The sequence below is a fragment of the Ascaphus truei genome, chromosome 8, assembly GCF_040206685.1.
Source record: "Ascaphus truei isolate aAscTru1 chromosome 8, aAscTru1.hap1, whole genome shotgun sequence".
Classification (NCBI taxonomy): Eukaryota; Metazoa; Chordata; class Amphibia; order Anura; family Ascaphidae; genus Ascaphus; species Ascaphus truei.
The window spans coordinates 71,939,263-71,961,204 of record NC_134490.1 but is presented as its reverse complement, the minus strand read 5'-3'; the positions used below and the strand labels follow the sequence as shown (position 1 = coordinate 71,961,204).

General features: G+C 45.5%; 1 protein-coding gene across 1 annotated transcript in view; it reads right to left on the bottom strand.

Annotated features, from left to right (window-relative positions):
* The window catches only part of LOC142501949 (alpha-2-macroglobulin-like), a 69,486-nt gene that overhangs the window by 14,228 nt on the left and 33,316 nt on the right, over positions 1–21,942 (bottom strand). The window contains exons 12-22 of the mRNA XM_075612579.1: positions 21,621–21,851; positions 19,137–19,203; positions 18,271–18,416; positions 17,480–17,629; positions 16,687–16,893; positions 12,670–12,775; positions 12,127–12,259; positions 11,306–11,531; positions 11,006–11,132; positions 10,595–10,716; positions 3,380–3,440 (exon numbers count right to left, since the gene is read on the bottom strand). Of these exons, the coding sequence (XP_075468694.1) occupies positions 3,380–3,440; positions 10,595–10,716; positions 11,006–11,132; positions 11,306–11,531; positions 12,127–12,259; positions 12,670–12,775; positions 16,687–16,893; positions 17,480–17,629; positions 18,271–18,416; positions 19,137–19,203; positions 21,621–21,851 (1,576 nt within the window). The remainder of the gene's footprint in view (positions 1–3,379; positions 3,441–10,594; positions 10,717–11,005; positions 11,133–11,305; positions 11,532–12,126; positions 12,260–12,669; positions 12,776–16,686; positions 16,894–17,479; positions 17,630–18,270; positions 18,417–19,136; positions 19,204–21,620; positions 21,852–21,942) is intronic.

Sequence of the window (21,942 nt, the reverse complement as noted above, 5' to 3'; positions counted from 1 at the left end):
GTCAGGAGAGAGGGGAGGCAGGACCCTGAGAATAACACACACACAGACATACACACACTGACTGACACACACACACACACACACACACACACACACACACACACACACACACACACACACACACACACACACACACACACACACACTGACTGACACACACACACACACATTGACTGACGCACAAACACACACACACTGACACACACACACACACACACACACACACACACACACACACATACATTGACTGACACACACAAACACACACACTGACTGATACACACACAAACACACACACTGACTGACACACACACACACACACACTCACACACACTCACACACGCACACACACAGTGACTGACACACACACACACACTGACAAGGAATTCAGTTACTATAAATGTAGAAGTGCAAATAGCTAAAACTCGTTCTAAGTAAAACTTCTTTGCATTTTGCCACTGTAATTGCGTTTTCATTATTAATTAAAAACATCACCATCACAAATACATTTTCTGTGACAAAACAGTGACAAAAGACAAAGAAGTTTCACTTAAAACGCGTGGGATCAGCACACACACAACTTTTTTATTTCAATTGTAATAACATATTACTGAAGCAGCAGGTCTCTGGACCTGAACCCCATTAAATGCAGGTCCTGGAACCCCTGCTTCCCGAAGTACAGGCCCCATCATGGGGTGGGGGTGCAAGGATAATTGATGGGAATATAGAGCCTCTCGTTATCAATTGACAAGCCTGCCTTCACGTGGCGCCCCTCGTTTCTAACAACATGGGCTCTGGCGACCCTTGGGCCTAGCGTCCCCTTGGGTATATCCAGCTGAACAACTTCCATGGATCTTTTTAAAGTGACGTTTTCCGTGGAAGTCGCCTCTACCCATCCGTGGGTGAAGAGGCGGAAAGCAAGTAAGTATTTTGGGTGCATCTCCTGCAAGTTTAATTCTACCCCGTCACGTGAACGAGACATTTAAACTTGCAGGAGATACCTGCACCGCCTACGGAGGCCTGTAACTCGGGAAGCAGGGGTCCCCTGTGTGTGGGTCAGATCCAGAGAACCCTCTGTGGGTCAGGTCTAGAGACCCCCTGCTTCAATAATATGTTATTAAAATGAAAATAAAAACAGTTTGATCACCTGTAAGACCTGTGCAGGGAGATGCAGCTCTCTCTGTGTGCAGGGAGATCGCCTGTAAGAGCTGTGCAGGGAGATCGCCTGTAAGAGCTGTGCAGGGAGATGCAGCTTCTCTCTGTGCAGGGAGATTGCCTGTAAGAGCTGTGCAGGGAGATGCAGCTCTCTCTGTGCAGGGAGATCGCCTGTAAGAGCTGTGCAGGGAGATGCTGCTCTCTCTGTGTACAGGGAGATCGCCTGTAAGAGCTGTGCAGGGAGATGCAGCTCTCTCTGTGTACAGGGAGATCGCCTGTAAGAGCTGTGCAGGGAGATGCAGCTTCTCTCTGTGCAGGGAGATCGCCTGTAAGAGCTGTGCAGGGAGATGCAGCTCTCTGTGCAGGGAGATCGCCTGTAAGAGTTGTGCAGGGAGATGCAGCTTCTCTCTGTGCAGGGAGATCGCCTGTAAGAGCTGTGCAGGGAGATGCAGCTCTCTGTGCAGGGAGATCGCCTGTAAGAGTTGTGCAGGGAGATGCAGCTCTCTCTGTGCAGGGAGATCGCCTGTAAGAGCTGTGCAGGGAGATCGCCTGTAAGAGCTGTGCAGGGAGATGCAGCTTCTCTCTGTGCAGGGAGATCGCCTGTAAGAGCTGTGCAGGGAGATGCAGCTCTCTCTGTGCAGGGAGATCGCCTGTAAGAGCTGTGCAGGGAGATGCTGCTCTCTCTGTGTACAGGGAGATCGCCTGTAAGAGCTGTGCAGGGAGATGCAGCTCTCTCTGTGTACAGGGAGATCGCCTGTAAGAGCTGTGCAGGGAGATGCAGCTCTCTGTGCAGGGAGATCGCCTGTAAGAGTTGTGCAGGGAGATGCAGCTCTCTCTGTGCAGGGAGATCGCCTGTAAGAGCTGTGCAGGGAGATGCAGCGTTTCTCTGTGCAGGGAGATCGCCTGTAAGAGTTGTGCAGGGAGATGCAGCTCTCTCTGTGTACAGGGAGATCGCCTGTAAGAGTTGTGCAGGGAGATGCAGCTCTCTCTATGTGCAGGGAGATCGCCTGTAAGAGCTGTGCAGGGAGATGCTGCTCTCTCTGTGCAGGGAGATCGCCTGTAAGAGCTGTGCAGGGAGATGCAGCTCTCTCTGTGTACAGGGAGATCGCCTGTAAAAGCTGTGCAGGGAGATGCAGCTCTCTCTGTGCAGGGAGATCGCCTGTAAGAGCTGTGCAGGGAGATGCAGCTCTCTCTGTGTACAGGGAGATTGCCTGTAAGAGCTGTGCAGGGAGATCGCCTGTAAGAGCTGTGCAGGGAGATACAGTTTCTCTCTGTGCAGGGAGATCGCCTGTAAGAGCTGTGCAGGGAGATGCAGTTTCTCTCTGTGCAGGGAGATCGCCTGTAAGAGCTGTGCAGGGAGATGCAGCTCTCTCTGTGTACAGGGAGATTGCCTGTAAGAGCTGTGCAGGGAGATGCAGCTTTCTCTGTGTACAGTGTGATCGCCTGTAAGAGCTGTGCAGGGAGATGCAGCTCTCTTTTGTACAGGGAGATCGCCTGTAAGAGCTGTGCAGGGAGATGCAGCTCTCTCTCTGAGCAGGGAGATCGCCTGTAAGAGCTGTGCAGGGAGATGCAGCTCTCTCTCTGTGTACAGGGAGATTGCCTGTAAGAGCTGTGCAGGGAGATGCAGCTCTCTCTGTGCAGGGAGATCACCTGTAAGAGCTGTGCAGGGAGATGCAGCTCTCTGTGCAGGGAGATCGCCTGTAAGAGCTGTGCAGGGAGATGCAGCTTCTCTCAGCGCAGCTCTTCCAGACTGCAGCCAGATCTTTGAAAAAGCAAATAGAAACTCTATTGGTATGGCATTTTTGTACGAAACGGTATCTGGCTTGCGGTACATCTTTCTGAATACAGTGATAACACAAATGTCATATCGTGAGGAAGGTCATGCCAACCCGATAGATATGGCAGTGATTTTATCGAAGCTACCTGAATAGGCCCCTACAGTATGTCTTATAAGACTATTACTGCTGAGTTCTGGTGCATAGTTCTCCTGTATTTCTACGGAGAGAGTAGAGATTCAAAACTTGACCAAAATCTTGTAATGGAAGTAAGTTGTCAACATTAGGACCAGGAGTTTTGTTGGTAAATGCAGAGGTATAATGTATGATGGCTCCGGAAATCAGAGCAGACATAGTGAGGGTGTCTCTAGGATTGCACAGGAAAAATATCAGGTCAAACATTACTCTCCATCTCCCCTCCCCATCCAGTCAGCGTTATGTCTTCTCACCTTCTCCCTCTTGGCTGCAGAGCAGGGAGCTGTGAGATTTCTCCTCTAGGACTCCACCAGGCTGTGAGAATGTAAAGCAATCAGATATAGACATGAGAACACAGTGCTACAGTATATACACACACTGCTTTATGCTGCCTGTCTGCACACTGTACATATACATTATACAGTATGCAGAGTGTTTTGCATAGTTATATACGGTAGTTACATAGTAGATGAGGTTGAAAAAGACATGCGTCCATCAAGTTCAACCTATGCTAATGTTAGACGACAGATACTTTATCCTATATCTATACCAGTAGTTTTCAACCTTTTTATGGTTAGGGAACCCCAGAATTCAATTTTGAAATTCTGGGGAACCCCAAACCTCGCCCCCCATCTCTCGTACCCCTGTTTCTCCTGTTGCTCCCATCTGTCTCCCCTGTTGCCCCCATCTGTCTCCCCCTCCCGTCACCCCATCTCTCTCCCCCTGTGGCCCCTGTCTCTGTCCCCTCCCCTGTTGTCCCTGTCTCTCCCCCCCTTCACTCTCCCTTTTACGCTCCTTTTCCCCCTCACTATCCCCCTTGCGCTCCCTCTCCCCCTTGCGTTCATGCACACACTCCCCCACTTACACACACACACACACTCCCACACACACTCCCACACAAACACTCCCACACACACACTCACACACTCCCACACACACACACCCACTTATACACACACACCCACACCCCCACTTATACACACATACCCATCCACACCCATCCACACTCCCACTTATACACACACCCCCACTCCCACTTATGCACAAACACCCACACTGCCACTTATACACACACACACACTCCCACTTATACACATACACACACACACCAACCCCCCCCTCTTCCCCTCTGCCAGAGCGACCGCCCATTCTCTCAAATTCCTCTCTCTCCCTCCAGGCTTTCAATGACGTCACATCCGTTCTCCCCAAGCCTCTGTCACATGGTATACTAGAGCCAATCAGAGTAGGGATGGAGTTCCCATGCTCTGATTGGCTACCGTACCATGTGAGGCCGGCCATGTTTCTTTTCATGACGTCATCTTAAAGGCAATTGAAGCAAAGCCATTCTGATTGGCTGTGCTTTCATTGCCTTTAAGTGACGTCATCTTTTTTTTTTTATCGGCCAAAACACATGGTTTTCACGGCCCAATCAGGACCGTGGGAACCATGATGGAAATGTGACGTCATAGGCCTTTAAAAGCCTATGTCGTCTCATTTTGAAGCCAGACGCCGAGGAGGAAGGACCTCCGGAGAAGAAAGAAGACCAGGGCGTGGCCGAAGACGGGAAGAAGACCCCGGAAGAAGATAGAAGAAGAATACAGATGAAGATGGATTACAATTAGAAGACCCGTGGATTGATTTGGATTTTTAGTGTAATGTTTATTTTTTTATGGTTTTTTATTTTATGGGTTCCTGTGCCTGGTGGTTTTGTACGTGAGTAAGCTGTTCAACGGGAGTCGGTGGGGCCAAGTAATGGTAAGTGAACTAAAGAAATGTATTTTATTTAACTTGTTAATTTTTTTTAAAGCTCTTTTAACATGTGTATTTTTTTTTGTGGTATATCATTTCTTGCCACTGTATGTATGTATGTATGTATGTCTAGAGAGATATATACATACAGGGTAAGAAATGATGTTGTTTTAAAAGCTTGATTTGATGTGTTTTAAATTAATTTGTCTATGCTGCTATGCTTTATTGTGTGTTTAAAGTAGTTTAAAATTAGATAGATGTAATTGTTGATATTCTATGGTGTTCTTGAGGTCAGGGTTTGCCTTGGTTTTCTATTTTGTATTCTTGTTGATACATATATTTTTTCACAGGCTAAATTGTTATGTTAAAGGCTTGAATTTGTTAATTGTTTAATTGTTAGGGATGGAATGTAAATTGTTTAGAGATGTCATTAATGAATGGTAATTGATTTATGTTTACTGGATTGGATAAAATAGTATACTTGTTTGGAGGTATTTGTATTTTGCTTGCAATGTTATTGTTAACATTCATTTGCAGAATGTATATGCTGCATAGATTGTATGCATCTTATATACAATGTAAATGCAATGTGTTGATTGGCATTAGAGGTATTTGATTGGCATTTGATGATTGTGATTGTAAGTTCAGTTAGGATTATTAAAGGAAATTAATTTTATTGTAGTGTGTCTGTATGGAGAAGTGTTATTTGGAGTACAGCATGTTTTTGATAACCCTTCTACATTTATTTGTATATTGGTTCATCATGTGTGTGTATATATATATATATATATATATATATATATATATATATATATATATATATATATATATATATATATATATATATCTGTATATATATATATATATATATACAGTAGATATATCTATATATCTATATATATATTTGCATGATGAAGCCACTGTACAAATTCATGGGTGAAGGGTGGGTATCGGGCCAGTGTGGCTTAACCCCTTAATTACCTTTGCGGTTATTATCCGATAAGGTGTTTAAGGGGTTAATTGATATCTGAATGTAATTGCAATGTATTGGCTTTGTTTTGGCTATGTATTTTGTGGGCAAGACAAGGATGTTGCTGGCGACGGACACTTCGTATTGATGAGGTCAGTAGTACTTTATTTATTTGAATATGCTAGTTAATGTTTTTAATAATGGGCAAATAATCTATTATTCCTATCTGGATAATAGTTATTTTGCACATTATTGTACTGTAGGTGTTGGGGGGGTGTTGGGGGGTGTATGTATTGAATGTATAGGCCAGGTTTATTTGTTTTACATTCAGGGTTTGTTCCGTGGTTCTGCGTGGGACCTCTGGAGACCACCTGCGGGTCTCCTCGGGTATCTCATGGGTATCAGGCTGGTGGTTCCACGGGTGACACATGCGGGGATGAAGCGGTGGCCTCACATCTGTGGGGGCACCGCGGACCCGTAGTCTGCGGGGATGAAGCGGTGGCCTCACATCTGTGGGGGCACCGCGGACCCGTAGTGAGCACTTGTGAGTTCCCCAGACCCCCGTGGGAACCACCCGAGGCCCCGCAGACACCTGTGGGTCTGACCCGGGGCTCCCAGACATCCTTGGGCATACCGTGGGGACCCAATTGTGGCCCACGGTGACCCAAGGAGACCACCTGGGGGCCATGGCGCTTGACGGGACCCACCAGCAGGCCTCCAGAACCTGTTTGAAAAGGGCTGCTGGTACCCTGTAGGTCTGTCAGGTGCCCTGCCAGCCCACCAGGGACTCGCATTGGGCTGTGTTATGAACCCTGTTTGTAAAAGGATAAATGTTGTATTTATGGGGGGGCACAGGGGGTGGGTAATGTATTTAATAAATATAATGATGTTTATTGTGGGTCTGTGTATTGTTTTTATTGTGGGTACTGGGGGTGGGGGGGTTCCCCAACGGTATATGGGTAGGCCTCCCTTGTGGGTAGTGGGTGAGGGTGGTTAGGCCCCACGGGGTGGGGGTTTAGTGTGGGAGGTTATGTAGGCATCCCGAGTGGTGGGTGAGAGTTGGTTAACCCCTTAATGACTGTAGCGGTTATTAACCGCTATGGTGATTAAGGGGTTAGGGGACATTACATTGGATGTTTTCATTCTTGTGTCTGTTTTGCAGCAGCGGAGGGGACATGGGCAGGATGAAGAGGAGGATGGCCTTTATTGTGGCAGCAGGAAATGGGTGGTGAGTACTATATGTATTTAATGTATTTATTGCTGTTTATGTATTTAAAATGGGCACATTCACTATTATCCCTTTGTGGATAATAGTAATTGTGGCCATTACTATATTGTATGTGTTAAGGGGGGGGGGTATTTCTTTATAAGTATGTATGTGTTTAGACATTAATTTGGGGGGGGCACATAATTGGTACTGCAGGCCTGCGGGTAACACCCGAGGGCCCCCGCCGGCCTATATTATCATTGATGTGCATGTATGTGTATGTTAGGGGTTATAGGGGTTATATATATATATATATATATTTATTTATTTATTTATATAGAGATATTTATTTATTTAGATTTATTTATTTATTTAGTGTGGGGCTGGTGTGTGTGATTATTTTTTATTGTAGGTAGTGGGGGTGGGTGAAGGGGGTATTAGCCCCAACGGTGGTTGTTTTGGGCTTGCGGGGGGGTAGCGGGAGGGCTTAACCCCTTCATGACCGTAGCGGTATTAACTGCTATGGTCGTGAAGCGGTTAAGTGCACCCGCAACCCCCCCGCAAGCCCAAAACAAACAACAAGGGCTAAATACCCCCTTCACCCACCCCCGCTACCCACAATAAACCTGGCACGGTGGGTTAACCCCTTCATTGCCTTAGCGGTTAGCCGCTAAGGTAATGAAGTGGCCTTTAAATGCATTTTTCCTGCCTCGGATGCATGCCGGGGGGCTCCGGTGCGGGTATCAGCTCCGGACCCCCCCCCCCCCCGGCATCAATCCCAGACAGGAAAAAGGGCTGATTTTTTTCTAAGTGTCGCCCTTGCCGATGCTTCTCCTCCATCAACTTGCCAACTTTAGTTGGCGGGAGGAATTGCTGAAAAACTCTCCATTCTGGAGTGCCGATCAGCACCGAAGAGCGGATAGAGGCTACCTGAATTCAGCCGGGTTCAAAAAGTGCCGATAAGTGGCTTATCGGCAGCCGGATGCCGATAATTTTTTATCGGGAAGAAAAGTTGCCGATAATTCCCAATTATCGGCGCTTACTGAATCGGGAGGGCAAAAAATGGCGAAAAAATGGCGAAAAAGCCTTATCGGCGCTTACTGCATGAGGCCCTAGGACTCTGCAATCCGGACGCGGTTGCGCGGTTGTTGGTCGGTGTTCTCTAACATTCCCACCTCAGCCCTGCGGTCCCGTCCTGTTTGTGATGAGCACTCGTGACACCCTGCTGTCTACAAGCACTCCTAAATCCTTCTCCATCAAGGATTCCCCTAATTTATCCCCATTTAATTTGTAAGTCGCCTGTTTATTGTTGCTTCCCAAATGCATAACTTTACATGTATCTGTATTAAACCTAATCTGCCATTTACCTGCCCACGTGTCCAGTCTCTCCAAGTCCTTCTGGAGAGAGATTACATCCTGCTCTGATTCTATTACCTTACACAATTTAGTGTCAATGATGTGCAATGAACCTTGCTTCTAACCCCTGGTGGTATGTGCATGCTGCCAGGGAGGTTGGTGATGTAAATTGTGTGATACCACAGGATATCAGGACTACGAAGTAATGCTGCAGTCTAAGACACCCGGTGGAAGACGTACTGTACGTCGGGTCTTTGCCGACAGCTTATCAACTGTAGTCAACCTCAGTTAGAACGTCGGGTTTGCCGGTTTGCCGACAGCTTGCCACTGAGTTAAAACTCAACTTGAATGTCTTAGACTGCAGCATTACTTCGTAGTCCTGATACACGCATTTAAAGAGGTGTTTGTTAACGTATTACCATATGGAAGTACCTTTTGTCCATACTACATAGGGGTTTTGCCACAACTATAGGGCAACACTCCCCCCTATCCATTTACACAGTGATTACTGCAGCATTTTTTGCTGAGTATATTCACACCACAGGTGCTACCAGCGATTTACGTATAACTACTTAATGCGGCTCATAGACCTCCTCTACTGAAAGATTGAACAACACTTTCATTTACACATCCTGGTATACTTACCCTGGTTCTCCCCTGCGTGTCGCCCTGGTCATTAGAATAGGACCAACACGGACTCACTGTGATGCATGCGCAGTAAGACTCACGTAATAATAATATACGCTATAGGGTTATTGAAGCCACTAATACATGCACTTTAATCAGAGAGGTACTACCACAGTTTAAACTCCCGCTTATCCATCTGCACCCTCACCCCTCTCAGTGACTCAAAAGAAACGCTACATGTGCTTTTGATACAACGTATACCCCAGCGTAATACACTAAACAACAACTAAGATAAGTAATGATCTTGCGGCTCATAGCCCTTCTCTACTAAAGGACAGAATACACCTTTATTTACTTATCCAGTCACATCCACCCTGTTTCTCTTCGCACGGACCCACCGTGACGCATGCGCAATTAGATGCACGCAATATGAATATATGTTCTGGGGCAAATTAACGCTACCAGTACATTTACTTGAATCAGAGAGGTACTACTATAGCCAACATACCCATCTTGGTAGACTCACATCCCTACAACTGCATCCCTCTTAATGGACAATAATCATGGTATTTTGACATATTGTGCAAAGCATACTTAGATCTAATACATCTAACGGAGTCAATTAACATCCTACTTATCCATCCCCTATCAGGAATTCCTGCATACCACTGTTGATAATATGATTTGGAGGACATGCATACAAAAGGGGAATTAAAGGGAATTTAAGCTTACCACCGTCTGCCTAACTTTCAAAGGGTTATATTACGCCATTTACTTACCTCTATTTTCTCACCAGACAGCTCGATACAATACTAATCCCACAGCTCACTGTGAAGCATGCGCAGTCAAACACAAGATACTTAGCCTCAATCAAAACAATACATACTGAAGTGAGCTCTATACCCGGCAAAACACTTGACTATTTTCACTGATTCAGACTGCTCCATAAACTTATCCCAATACGACTTGATTGGAACAACTGAGTGACTACAACATATAGACATATATCCCACCCGGCTTTATATGTCTATTTTTAAATTACACACAAAATGTTAATAAAATTGATTTTATTTATTGTCTTTTGCTACCTCTGACCGCATTACAGTATAATATAAAGGTCTGCAGTGCACCATAACAGGGATCTTTTTGTATCCGGCTGTGGATACATATCACACAATCTACAATTTAGTGTCATCAGCAAAGATGGAGACTTTGCTGTCGATGCCAACCTCAAGGTCATCAATAAACAAGTTAGAAAGCAGGGGTCCAGGACCGATCCCTGAGGTACTCCACTCACGACCTTAGTCCAACCTGAAAAAGTTCCATTTATGACATCCCTCTGTTGTCTGTCCTTCAACCAGTTTTCAATCCAGGTGCAGTTTTTATAGTATTATCTGTTCGTACTATGGGTGTCTCGCTGCTCGTCAAACTCGCACTTGCCCCCATTCTACAGTACCTCCATAACCCCTTGCTATTTCCCCATCTATTCTATTTAGTTTATCTGTTTTGTCTTTTCCATAACTGCCTCTGCACAGTACTGAGAGCACAAAGGAAACTGACCTGCACAAGCAGTGGCCTTATCACTGTGTCGATACTCCCCTGCTTGGGGACAATTGGAACTTCATTATGGCACAAATCTCGCGTGTCCAGAGCCTCTGTCTGCACTGTGATATTAACTTCTCCTGGAGAGGGGGAAGGTAAGACAACAGAGAGTCAAAGAGAGAGATAGAGAGGTAGAGAGAGGGGTCTACACAATGTATAGGGTGAGGTCTCATCTAGTTTGGGGTGTCACTAATAGTAGATGGGGGTAGGGTCAGGTCTCAACAAATTTGGAGGTGTCCTAATGATAATTAGGTACAGGATCAAGTGTCACCCAGTTTGAGGTATCATTATTTATAGTTGGTTCCAGGGTCAGGTCTCACCCAGTTTGGGGTGTCATTACTTATAGTTGGTTACAGGATCAGGCCTCACCCAGTTTAGCAGCAGTGAGGCTCCAGTGGAAGGTTTTGCTCTCGTCTGCACACAGGCAGCTGCTGTACTGACAGTCAGCACATGGCTCCTCCTGCAACTCTAGGGACGGCTTCAGAGTGGCCTGAATCTGTCAGGAGAGAAGGGTTTAATAGGGCCCAACAGGTGAGGGCTGGATAGCAGCAATGCTCTACAGGTGTCCGCAGCAGGAAGAGGTGCGAGGCCTGTAGTGTCTGCCATGGAGGTGATCACTAATGCCTCTATAGAGAGGTCAGAGAGATGCAGAGAGCGCTGCGCTGTCACCTTGATGCACTGCTTCAGGTAGTTGAAGACAGAGGCTTTGAGAGTGAAAGTCTCTCCTCGCACCACAGAGTACGGCAGAGTGAGCTCCACAAAGAAAGGCTGGAAGGTGCGAAGGGAGGCTGGGGAGGAGAGGCCAAAACCGCTGGGCCCCATGCAGAAGGCTCCTGCGCTCCAGTCTGTGATGGTGTCCGGGGCCGAGTAATGGAGATCAGCACTCCCAGACTCTCTGAGGGACAGACAGTAATAGATAGAAGGTAAGAAACAGATAGAAACTGTTTGAGATGGAGTCACAGATACTGGTAGAGATACAGAAGTGATGTACAGAGCCACTGGGATTAGAGCCCACAGTGAAAAGCATCACAGAGAACAGAAGGCCAGAGGGTCTCATTTTAACACAGAGCATCCAGGTTCGGTCCCCGAGTGATAGTCAGAGCTGCTGTAGAATAATTAACTAGGTGCAAATTAGAGGAATCTTGAAATCCTTGATTATGAATATTCATAATGAGCAAATACTTTAACAAGAGATCAAGTTAATAACATAAGTCAACCAGGAAGGAATGTGGACACAGAGAAAGATATTTAATTAAGGCCACAAGGAACTGGAAATACCGCTGGTACTAGAAGATTATTAATTCTCTATTTATAGATAGGTGGAGAGGGGCATTACAGAATAAATATTTCAGGAGAGACAGGAGGAGCAGAGATGAGGCAGGCTTGGGTAAAGGTTCTTGTTGTGTGTTCTCCTCTCCCCCCTCATTGACTCTCTCTCATTCTTTACCACACTCCTTTGATTTTCCCCACACTCTTTGGCAGTCACTCACCCCACAGCTGTCAGCTCCCATATCCAGGTCTCGGGGAAGTATGTCCGGACTGTTTCAGTCTTTTCCTGCAGGGTTTGGATTTGGTTGTCTGGTATTCCCCCGAGTGGGTGACCCCCACCTACCATGGGAGGAGCTATGTGATGAGACAAAGCAGGGTGAATAAGAGATTTCTCTTATAGGAGGCAAAGCTTCTGACTACACGGGATGCACCCACAGGAACATGCAAATAATGGCGGTGATGCTCTTATAAGGGGGGCATTTTTATGGCAGGACTTCCTCATGTAGGAAAGAACACACTGGGGCTGTGATGTTCTTATAAGGGGCATCCTTATTACAGAGTTCACCCTATAGAAAGGGGCACATGGGGGCTGTGATGTTCTTGTAGGGGGTGTGTTCTTTCCCATAGAAAGACACTTAGTGGAGTAGTGGAGTAGTGGAGAAGGATATTCATATAAATGATCGTTCTTATAACAGAGGTTCCTCGTGCAGGGGGTAGAATGCCAGGGCTGTGTGTAAAAGTTTTTACAAGGGAGATGTTCTTACATGCAAACCTGTTTGTAACAAATGAGTCCTTGGATACACCTCTACGTTCCCAGCAGGTCACAGGCTTCTTAATGACCGAGCTTGTGATTATTTTTAAGCGTGTGGCCTGAAAATATAAATCAGACAATAGCAATTAAATGACTTAGACTAATCTTTATTCATATTTACTAAATGGTTCTGGACCATAAGACACTGCCTGGCGCTGAAAGACACATTACAGTCTATTCATTTGAATATGCTGTAGGATGTCACCAAGCGCGGGAAGGTGTCTTATTGAATAGCACCAGTTAGTGAATATGGCCATGATGCTGAGAACAGAAATAGGGTCCTGTCGCTATGGGTGTGGATAATAATAATAATATTGCTATTTGTTTTTTATTTAGCGCTAACAGTGGCCTTCCAGCTGTACATAGACTTGTGTCGGCAGTATGAGTCCCTGCCTCAAAGAGCTTAATATCTAATATTGGTACCTGAGACACGGGAAGTTGTCCAAACTCACCAGTAGCTAACACTGAGATTTATCTTCTTCAGAGGTAGTCACATTACCACTGAGCTACTCCTGATACAAGCAGTTGAAGTCAGTTTTCTCTGCGTGTTTAATGTTTTATTTTTAAAATATTTCTTTACAATACTGTACAAAATGGGTCTGTTTTGACCTTTCTAAAATGTTTCCGTGCTCCTCGTCATCTCACCATACAACTTGCCCCTTGATCCTACTCCCTCACGTCTCCGCTCGCTCTCTGGCGGGTCCTACCCTAAATCAACTTTTTTAATTCTCGCTCAATTGCAGCACATTCCCATCCCCATTGCCTTCAAACTACAGGTCCTTGAGCGGCTTTTATACAACCACTTCACTCACGTTTTCGCCTACAACTCCCTGCTTTACTCTTTGTAATCTGGTTTCCATCTTCTACACTCCACCAAGACAGAACCAACAAAACTGGTCAATGACCTACTCACAGCTGTCTAAGGGTAATTTCTCCTTACTAATTCTCCTGGATCTTTCTGCTGACTTTGACACTGTTGATCACCCCCTTCTTTTGCACTCTCTACCCTCTATTGACCTCTATGGCGCAGCCTTCTCCAGGCTCATGTCCTACCTATCCATCCGCTCTTTCAGTGTTTCCCTCTCTGGTGTCTCCTCTTCGTCACTACCTCTTTTTGTCGGGGTCACACAAGGCTCTGTCCTTGACCCTCTGCTATTCTCACACTACGCCTTCTCTTGGTGAACTAATACAGTCTTTTGACTTTCAGTATCTGCTGTACGCCGATGATACCCAAATTGACCTCTCTCCTCCCGACCTTCCCGCCTTTCTCTTGTCGCATGTCTCCAACTGTCTCTCCGCAAACGCCTCTTATATGTCCCACCATTACCTGAAGGTAACATAGCCAACAGAACTAATACTCTTTCCCCCTTCCACTGCCATCTCTACATCCAAACTTTCCCTCACTGTCAATAACACCACAATCTCCTCAACAACCCAAGTCCGCTGCCCAGGGGTCATCATTGACTCAGCCCTCTTCTTCATTCCTCATATACACTGACTAAATTCTGCTGCCTTGACCTCCGAAATATCACTAGGATATGCCCTTTTCTCACTCATGATGCCACTAAAATCCTAATTCACTCACTCATCTTGTCCAACCTTGCATATTGCAACCTTCTCCTACAGTTGAAACAGCAAGGTAGAGATGGATAATGGAATGCACTGCCAGGGAAATCCAACTCCCAGTGGAACCAGAGACATAAAGCAAAGGCGCACACTCCTATATAGCAATAGGTCTGGTTTATTGCAGGTAAGGCAACAGCAACAGGACAGCAAAATGCCTATTTTATTGTGATCTGATGTACGCAGATATCTTACCATCATAATATATGGAAACAAAAAAGGGGGAGTGAACTGCGCTCTAATAATTGTGAACAATTGTGTGATATTCTTATAGTGAATAAAGTGATTATATAAATATATATAAAACCTGTTACTTTATGGGTGAAGGTGTGCAGCTGTATTCGTGGAATGGCTCCACAGACCGAGGCTAGAAGAACAAATACAAAAGAAACAGCGCAAAAAACCTCATAGTGTAGTATGTATAAAAAAATTATATTAATATAACAGGTGAGTATTGCACGTACATCAGATAAAATAGTTACTGGCAGTACATGTATATGGACATGTTACCAATCAGCCGCTGATGGGATAAGCTGGTCAGCAGGTGGATTTTCTTCTCCTATAACCTCTCCTTTGTTGCTCTCTGCATGGATCAACGCTGTGGTGGTGTATGGCGTCAGCCCAACATCGTGGTTACAGCAGCCCGGGTGAGTTCCTCTGATCCGCGGCTGTTACTGCAGAGAAGCAGGCTCTCACTTCCTGGCTTTCGGCGTGTGACGTCTGTGTGTGTGCGGCGCGCGTCAATGATGTCATCCGGTGGTGCCCACAGTTTCACGATATCAGCCGGTCAGGGAGGCAGCGGGAGGGAACGGAGACAAACGAGAATTGTATACAGGATATGATAGCACCGCAGGTAGTACTATGAATGTGTCCTCTCATCCAACGCGTTTCGTACTTTGAGTGTACTTCGTCAGGGATCCACCACCACAGCGTTGATCCATGCAGAGAGCAACAAAGGAGAGGTTATAGGAGAAGAAAATCCACCTGCTGACCAGCTTATCCCATCAGCGGCTGATTGGTAACATGTCCATATACATGTACTGCCAGTAACTAATTTATCTGATGTACGTGCAATACTCACCTGTTATATTAATATAATTTTTTATACATACTACACTATGAGGTTTTTTGCGCTTTTTCCATCATAATATATATATTCATTTTGGAACATACTTCACTATGTGCGTTTGCGCTTTTGTTTTCTTTGTGTTTCAGTTGTTCCAGGGGTGTTGAGTCACTCCTCACATATAGCTGCAGACGCCCATTTACAACTTAGAGGTTGTCTTTAATTTTCATTATCACATAGGTACTTTATGGGTTAATACTATTTGCACAATAGAGTATATGAGTTGCGCACTTGTATTTCTGTTCTTTTTGTCTTCTCCTACAGTAGCTGGCATTCCTTGTCCGCCTGTCCCAACTCCATTCCATCCAAACTCTTCCACTCCACTTCTGCTGGCAACTATACAAATCCCTATACTGGCTTCCTATATCCTCTAGAATTATATTTAAAACTCTAGTCCTGACTTACAAAGCTCTCAACAACCCTGCCCCCCTCACATCTCACTCCTCATCCCCAAATATATCCTTAATTGCCTTGTACGTTCTGCCCATGACATTTGCCTTAACTTCTGCCTTATTACCTCCTTTCGCTCCCGCCTACAAGACTTCTGCCGCACTGTCCCCTCTCTACGGAATTTCCTATCATGCACCACCAGACTCTCCGTCAGCATTCAGACATTTAAAAACTCCCTGAAAATGCACCAAGGAAACCTATCTGGCATACCTCTTACATCCACCCCACCCCCCTGTTGGGAGCAGCTGTACAACTGGACCAAACTCCACACTAACACCCCCTAACATGCTCACCCCCAAACCTTATAGGATCAGCAATGCGGCTGGACCAAACACCACCCTGAGACATACTCTGTCCCACAATGAGCAGCCACTTTACCGTTTGTTCCAGCATTGCTCCTTAGTCCCTCTAGATTGTAAACTCTCAGGAGCAGGGTCCTCATTACCTGTTGCATCTGTTTGGCATGTATTCCTGTTTATGTAATGTACATGTTTCTTTAACCACATTGTACCACACCATTGAATATGTTGGTTCTTTACAAATAAACGATAATAATATTCATAATTATAATAATAATAAATACAATTAACATACCTACATATATTTGTATTTGCTTAAGGCAGCCAACAGTAGTGAAAAACTGTTTACAAAATCCTTTTGTTTGCTATGGGGTTTGCCACTGAAGTAATGCTGAAATTGTAGGGTGCCAGGTTCATAGCCAACTCCTAGGTATTTTCCTACCTGGATCAAGGTAAAGGAGAACTCACTAACCTTAAACAAGCTGTATATATCAGCAGCATCGTGTGTGTACCAGGGGTGTATTATAGAGCTTCTGGAAGGACGACGTGGGGGGCGTACTGGTCTTACAGGTAAGAAAGAGGATCCTTGGTAATTGAATTGTTCACAGGAATTAGGCTCAGTATCCTGAACCCGATAATCATACCCTCCAAAATCAGGGAACGGGAAGAGATTGTGAACCTGGGAGAGACAGAGAGGGTGAGAAAGAGAATGGGGAGAGGGGGTGGAAAACAGAGAGAAAGGGAGAGACAAAGAAGGTCAGAGCAAGGAGCAAGACAGAGTATGAGAAAGGGGAGGGAAGGCCGGAAGGGTGACATAGGGGAGAGAGTGGGGTAAAGCAAGAGTGAGAGAGGGTGAGAGATGAAGAGAATGCAAGAGAAAAAAAAAGAGAGAGGAGAGTGCACAAAAGAGACAGGCAGATAGACAGAGAGAAAGACAGTTATGGTGAACAGAGAGAAAGAGAGAGGAAAAAAGGAGAGATCTACAGACAGAAAGAGGAATGATATTGCAGAGATACCCTGCAGGCCTCTAGCAGAGATAAGATATTGTCAGTGCTGTTTTGATTTTGTACTTAACCATGACTGTCTTGGCACACACTACATGAGTGTGCACTCCTGCATTTCACTTTGTCAGAGCTATATCAATGTGAGCTCAGACAGGTCTAGATTTGCCAGCACTACACAAGTGAGTGTGCGCTCCTGCATGTCTCTGTTGTTCAGCACTACACAAGTGTGAGTCAGTGAGTGTGCACTCTTGCATGTCTCACTTGGTCAGCACTCAGCTCTCTCTCGGGTTTCATCAATACCACACTCTGATCCACTACTCTCAGGGCACACAGAGATCCTGCAGCTGCCTGAACCCGCAGAGACACGTCCGATCCCGGGAGCACCTCATCCGGAGTGAACTGAACCGCCACCTGTATGGAAAGAGAGAGGTCACTGTGCAGGGGGGCACTCACACCGACTTGACATTGCCTCTCTGTAACACTCTCTTGGCTTGTAATCCTCTGAGGTGCTCTTCACTGTTTCTCCCTGAGTGACACTGTCTCTTTCTCACTCTCCCTGAGTAATACTATCTCTCTGTCTCTCCCTCTTTGACACTCTCTCTTGCTGTGTGACTCTCCATGTGTGACACACTCTCTCTCTTACTGTGTGATTCTCCCTGTCTCTTTCTGTGTGACACTCTATTTTGCCGTCTCTCTCTCCCTGTGTTACACTTTCTCTCCCTTTTTGACTCTTTCTGTCTCTCCTTGTCACTCATCTCTCCCTGTGTAACATACTCTCTTTGCCTCTTCCTGTGTGACATAGTCTCTTCCTGTGTAAACACACACTCTCTCCTCCAATCTCTTCCTGTCTCTTGCTTTTTATCTCTCGCTGTGCGATACTTTATTTACTTGTGGAACACTCTCTCTCTGTCTCTTCCTGGGTTATACCCTTTGTCTATCTCACTCTGTGGGACACTCTGCCTCCCCCTGTGGACATGCTCTCTGTCTCTCCCTGTTCTCTGTGTCACACACTCTCTCTTTGTGTCTCCCTGTGACTGTCTCTCTGCACTCACTTTGTTCTTGAAACATCTCATCACGTTGAATTTTGCAGAATCCGCCACAAGTTCTCCATCTGGGAGTAAAATGTATACGAGGGCGCGAAGAGTCGGAGAGACATCCACACTGAGGGGGAGCTGGAGAGAGACCTCACCCTGCAGGACTGAGAGAGACGGAGACATGAAAGTGGGAAACTGACGACAGCTCACTTTACACTGCGAGTGAGGGAGATACCTGAACTGATATAGACACGAAGAGGGACCGCACTCTGAGAGGGAGGACAGCTGGAAAAGTGAGAAGAGAAAGGGGGATAGAAAAGAGAGTGGGGGAGAAAAGAGGAGAGAGAGGGGAGAGAAGAAGAAGGAGGGTAAGATAGTTCCACAATAAACCAGTTCCTGATCCTGAGGGTTTGCTGGGAAGGACCTGACTTTAGTAGGGAAAGAGACAGTAGATTAAGAGTCTGCAGGAAGGGAAGAGGTGATTGGGGGTAATACTCTGCAGGGTTCCACTAGCATAGAGATAAATGCAAAACATTAAGGCCCAAACTCAGATTAGGAGATGTGAGTCACTGCCCAGAACACTGTAATATTGGGGAGAATGTGAGAGAGAGAGAGGGGGAAGACAGAGACTTTTTTTTAATTTTTATACAAAGTAAGGGAAAGAGGTAAACATTTCTCACAAAATACACAGTGGATGTAGATTTCTGGGTGGGGGAGAGAGGGGGTAGATTTCTGGGTGGGGGAGAGAGGGGGTAGATTTCTGGGTGGGGGAGAGAGGGGGTAGATTTCTGGGTGTGGGATAAAGGAGGCAGATTTCTGAGTGTAGGGAAGCAGTATATAATACAAATGTCATGGTTACTGTGGTAAATATCTAATTCTCTCACCGTCTTCTTCACTTTTTATTGGTATTTCTAAATTTCCATAATCCTGCAAAGTTCCTTTTGCGGTCACCTGGCAGAAGAGAGACAAAGGATTATAACGGAGCTGTCCATAGCACCAGTTCTGATAATAAATTATAGGGAAAGTGAGAACCAATGTATCTGTCCCTCTCGGAGCATAACAGGGTGACACAGTGACACTGACAGAACCGATGTCAGGGTTAGGGGCCTTCAGTTACAAACAGATTGCAGCGTCCACTACAGGGACATTATCAACAAAATAGTTATAATAGGGCCTGCACTGAGCATACACACTGGGACATACTGTACATGTTTCATCATGCATATGCACCTGCACTCAGAAATACATACACAAACTAATACATACATACACACTGATACATAAATACATAGATACACTGACACACACACACACACACACACACTGAAGTAAGAAATAGACCACCCACTCAACCTAGAGTAATATGTAGTCAGGGTGCACTAGGGTCAATTAATGGACAGAACAAAAGAGGCACGTTCCCCATAGGCGGGGACAGTATAGAATACCCAAAGTTTTGCACTCGCTAGACTGAGATGGCTGAGTGGTAGACTAGTGACTAGCACAGAGAGGTACCTGAGGTATGTACTTGCGGTCGGCAACTGAGTGACCCTAAATACCATGGATGGTAGTATGAGGTAGGGTAGTTTAAGAATATTTATTATAAATGCAAAAATGATAAAATAGGGCAGGATAAGACACAGCGAGCCTATCGCGGGCACCGGCATTCTGCCTGTACAATTTAAATCACACTCTAAACTAACAGGCTGAACCCACACAGGCTCTTACCATTAGAGCAGCACTAAGCCAGGAGAACGCAATGGTTCAGCCTCACCTATAGGGATCGCAGCTTTTGCATACACAGCTGGTTTAATAGTCAGCCCTTCCTTTAAAGGGACCGCAGCACTTGCTCATACAGCTGATTGAATACTTTGTCACACAGAGCCCTATCACGAGCGGTCTGCGTGCCACTAGCCACCAATAGTTGCGTATACTTGGTGGCCTGTACCTCATCCACCAATTAGTTATATGCCTGAGGTGGCTTTAACACTTTAATGCCCCCAAAGTGTGTGTTTTATTCTGCCCTATTTATTTGATAATTTTTTACATTTAAAATAAATATTCTTAATCTACCTCATACTACCATCCATAGTATTTAGGGTCACCCAGTTACCCACCGCAAGTACATAAGTAGTCACTAATCTTCATCATTCCCTGATGAAGAGGCACTTAGAGCCTTGAAACGCGTTGGAATATATTTATTCTCCCATATACTGAGTGTTTGCCTAGTCCCTTGAGCCCTTGCTACTTCACCCCGCTCCCCCTTGCGGAACCGTCATTTTGGTGCAACGCCCTTCAGTGACGTCACTCGTCCACCGGCGGAAGACTCAGAGACACACGTGGAGTCAGTAGCTGCGGTGGAGATGCACTGAGACTGATCGGGCTTGTCTCTGGGGGATTCTGAACTTGGGACTTGACTGCTGCCCTCACCGCACCCCACTTGTGGACTAGCCTTGTAACCGTGGTGACCTTCGAATTGTCCTTATCTGTGGAGCCAGATGGCTGGTGATCCGTGACTGTTGAGATCTTCGTGTCGGCGTGGCGTATGGGTAATTTGTCCCATGAAATGCTGTTTTAATATTTCCCTGATGTACGCACATTACCTATCCTTGGATATATAATACAATTTTACCTTTGGTATACTTCACTATGAGCGTTGTGCGCTGTTTTCTTTTTGTTTTACCTTTGGAGAGAGGTGCCTCTTTTGTTCTGATACATACAGTACCCCCACTGATACATACATGCATACACTGATAGAGAGAAGACCAACTCTTCCTGTAGCTGCACTCACAGGCTGCCATGGAAGATCTATTCCCAGTCCAAAACGTCGCCAATTTTATACACTGTTTGCCAGATGGAACACATTTACCTTTTCATTATCACTTTGTGATACATATCTCCATACATATATATATATATATATATATATATATATATATATATATATAATACGGGATGTATTAGGTAGGCTGTGTGATCCATAGTGCACAAGCTACCATATATAAATAATTTATTACAAGCTCATCATGTAATCTATGTGAAACATATGACACATTACACAAACATGTGAGACCTGTTCCTGGTCCACATGGGAGGGCATTATGGTCCTCTGAATCTTTCACTCCCACGTCTTATTTCCATATTGGCTGAGGCAGAAGTCTGTCTGTCTCACCACAGGTTGACACAGTGACATATACAGAAGTGACATTTGTCCCATTAAATCTGTCCCTCCCATTTAAGGTGAAATGTTGACCCTAAAAGAATGGACCTGTGTGTCATTTAATACCGGTAGGTCTTTCCAATTTCAGGGTGGCACAGACAAAAGGGACTTTTGAAATCGGCCCCTCCCAGTGAAGTGACAAGCTCCCCACCAGGTAATGTAACTCCAAGTGCTTGGCGTCCTTCTCCAGTTCCTTCCGTGGAATGATATACTCCACCCTCACTTCCTGCTTTCCCTCACATGGGAGCGTCCTCTCCATGGAATGCAGCTTCAGGAAGCTTTTGCTGCGGGAGTAGAAGGGTTTAAGGGAAAGGTACCCATCAGAGTGTTCAGGGGAAACGTAGTCATAGTTGTAACTATGAGTCTCCAGGGTTGTCCTGGCCTGCAGGAAAGAGACACATTACTCAGTATATATGCAGAAAAGAGACACATTACTCAGTATATACGCAGGAAAGAGACACATTACTCAATAT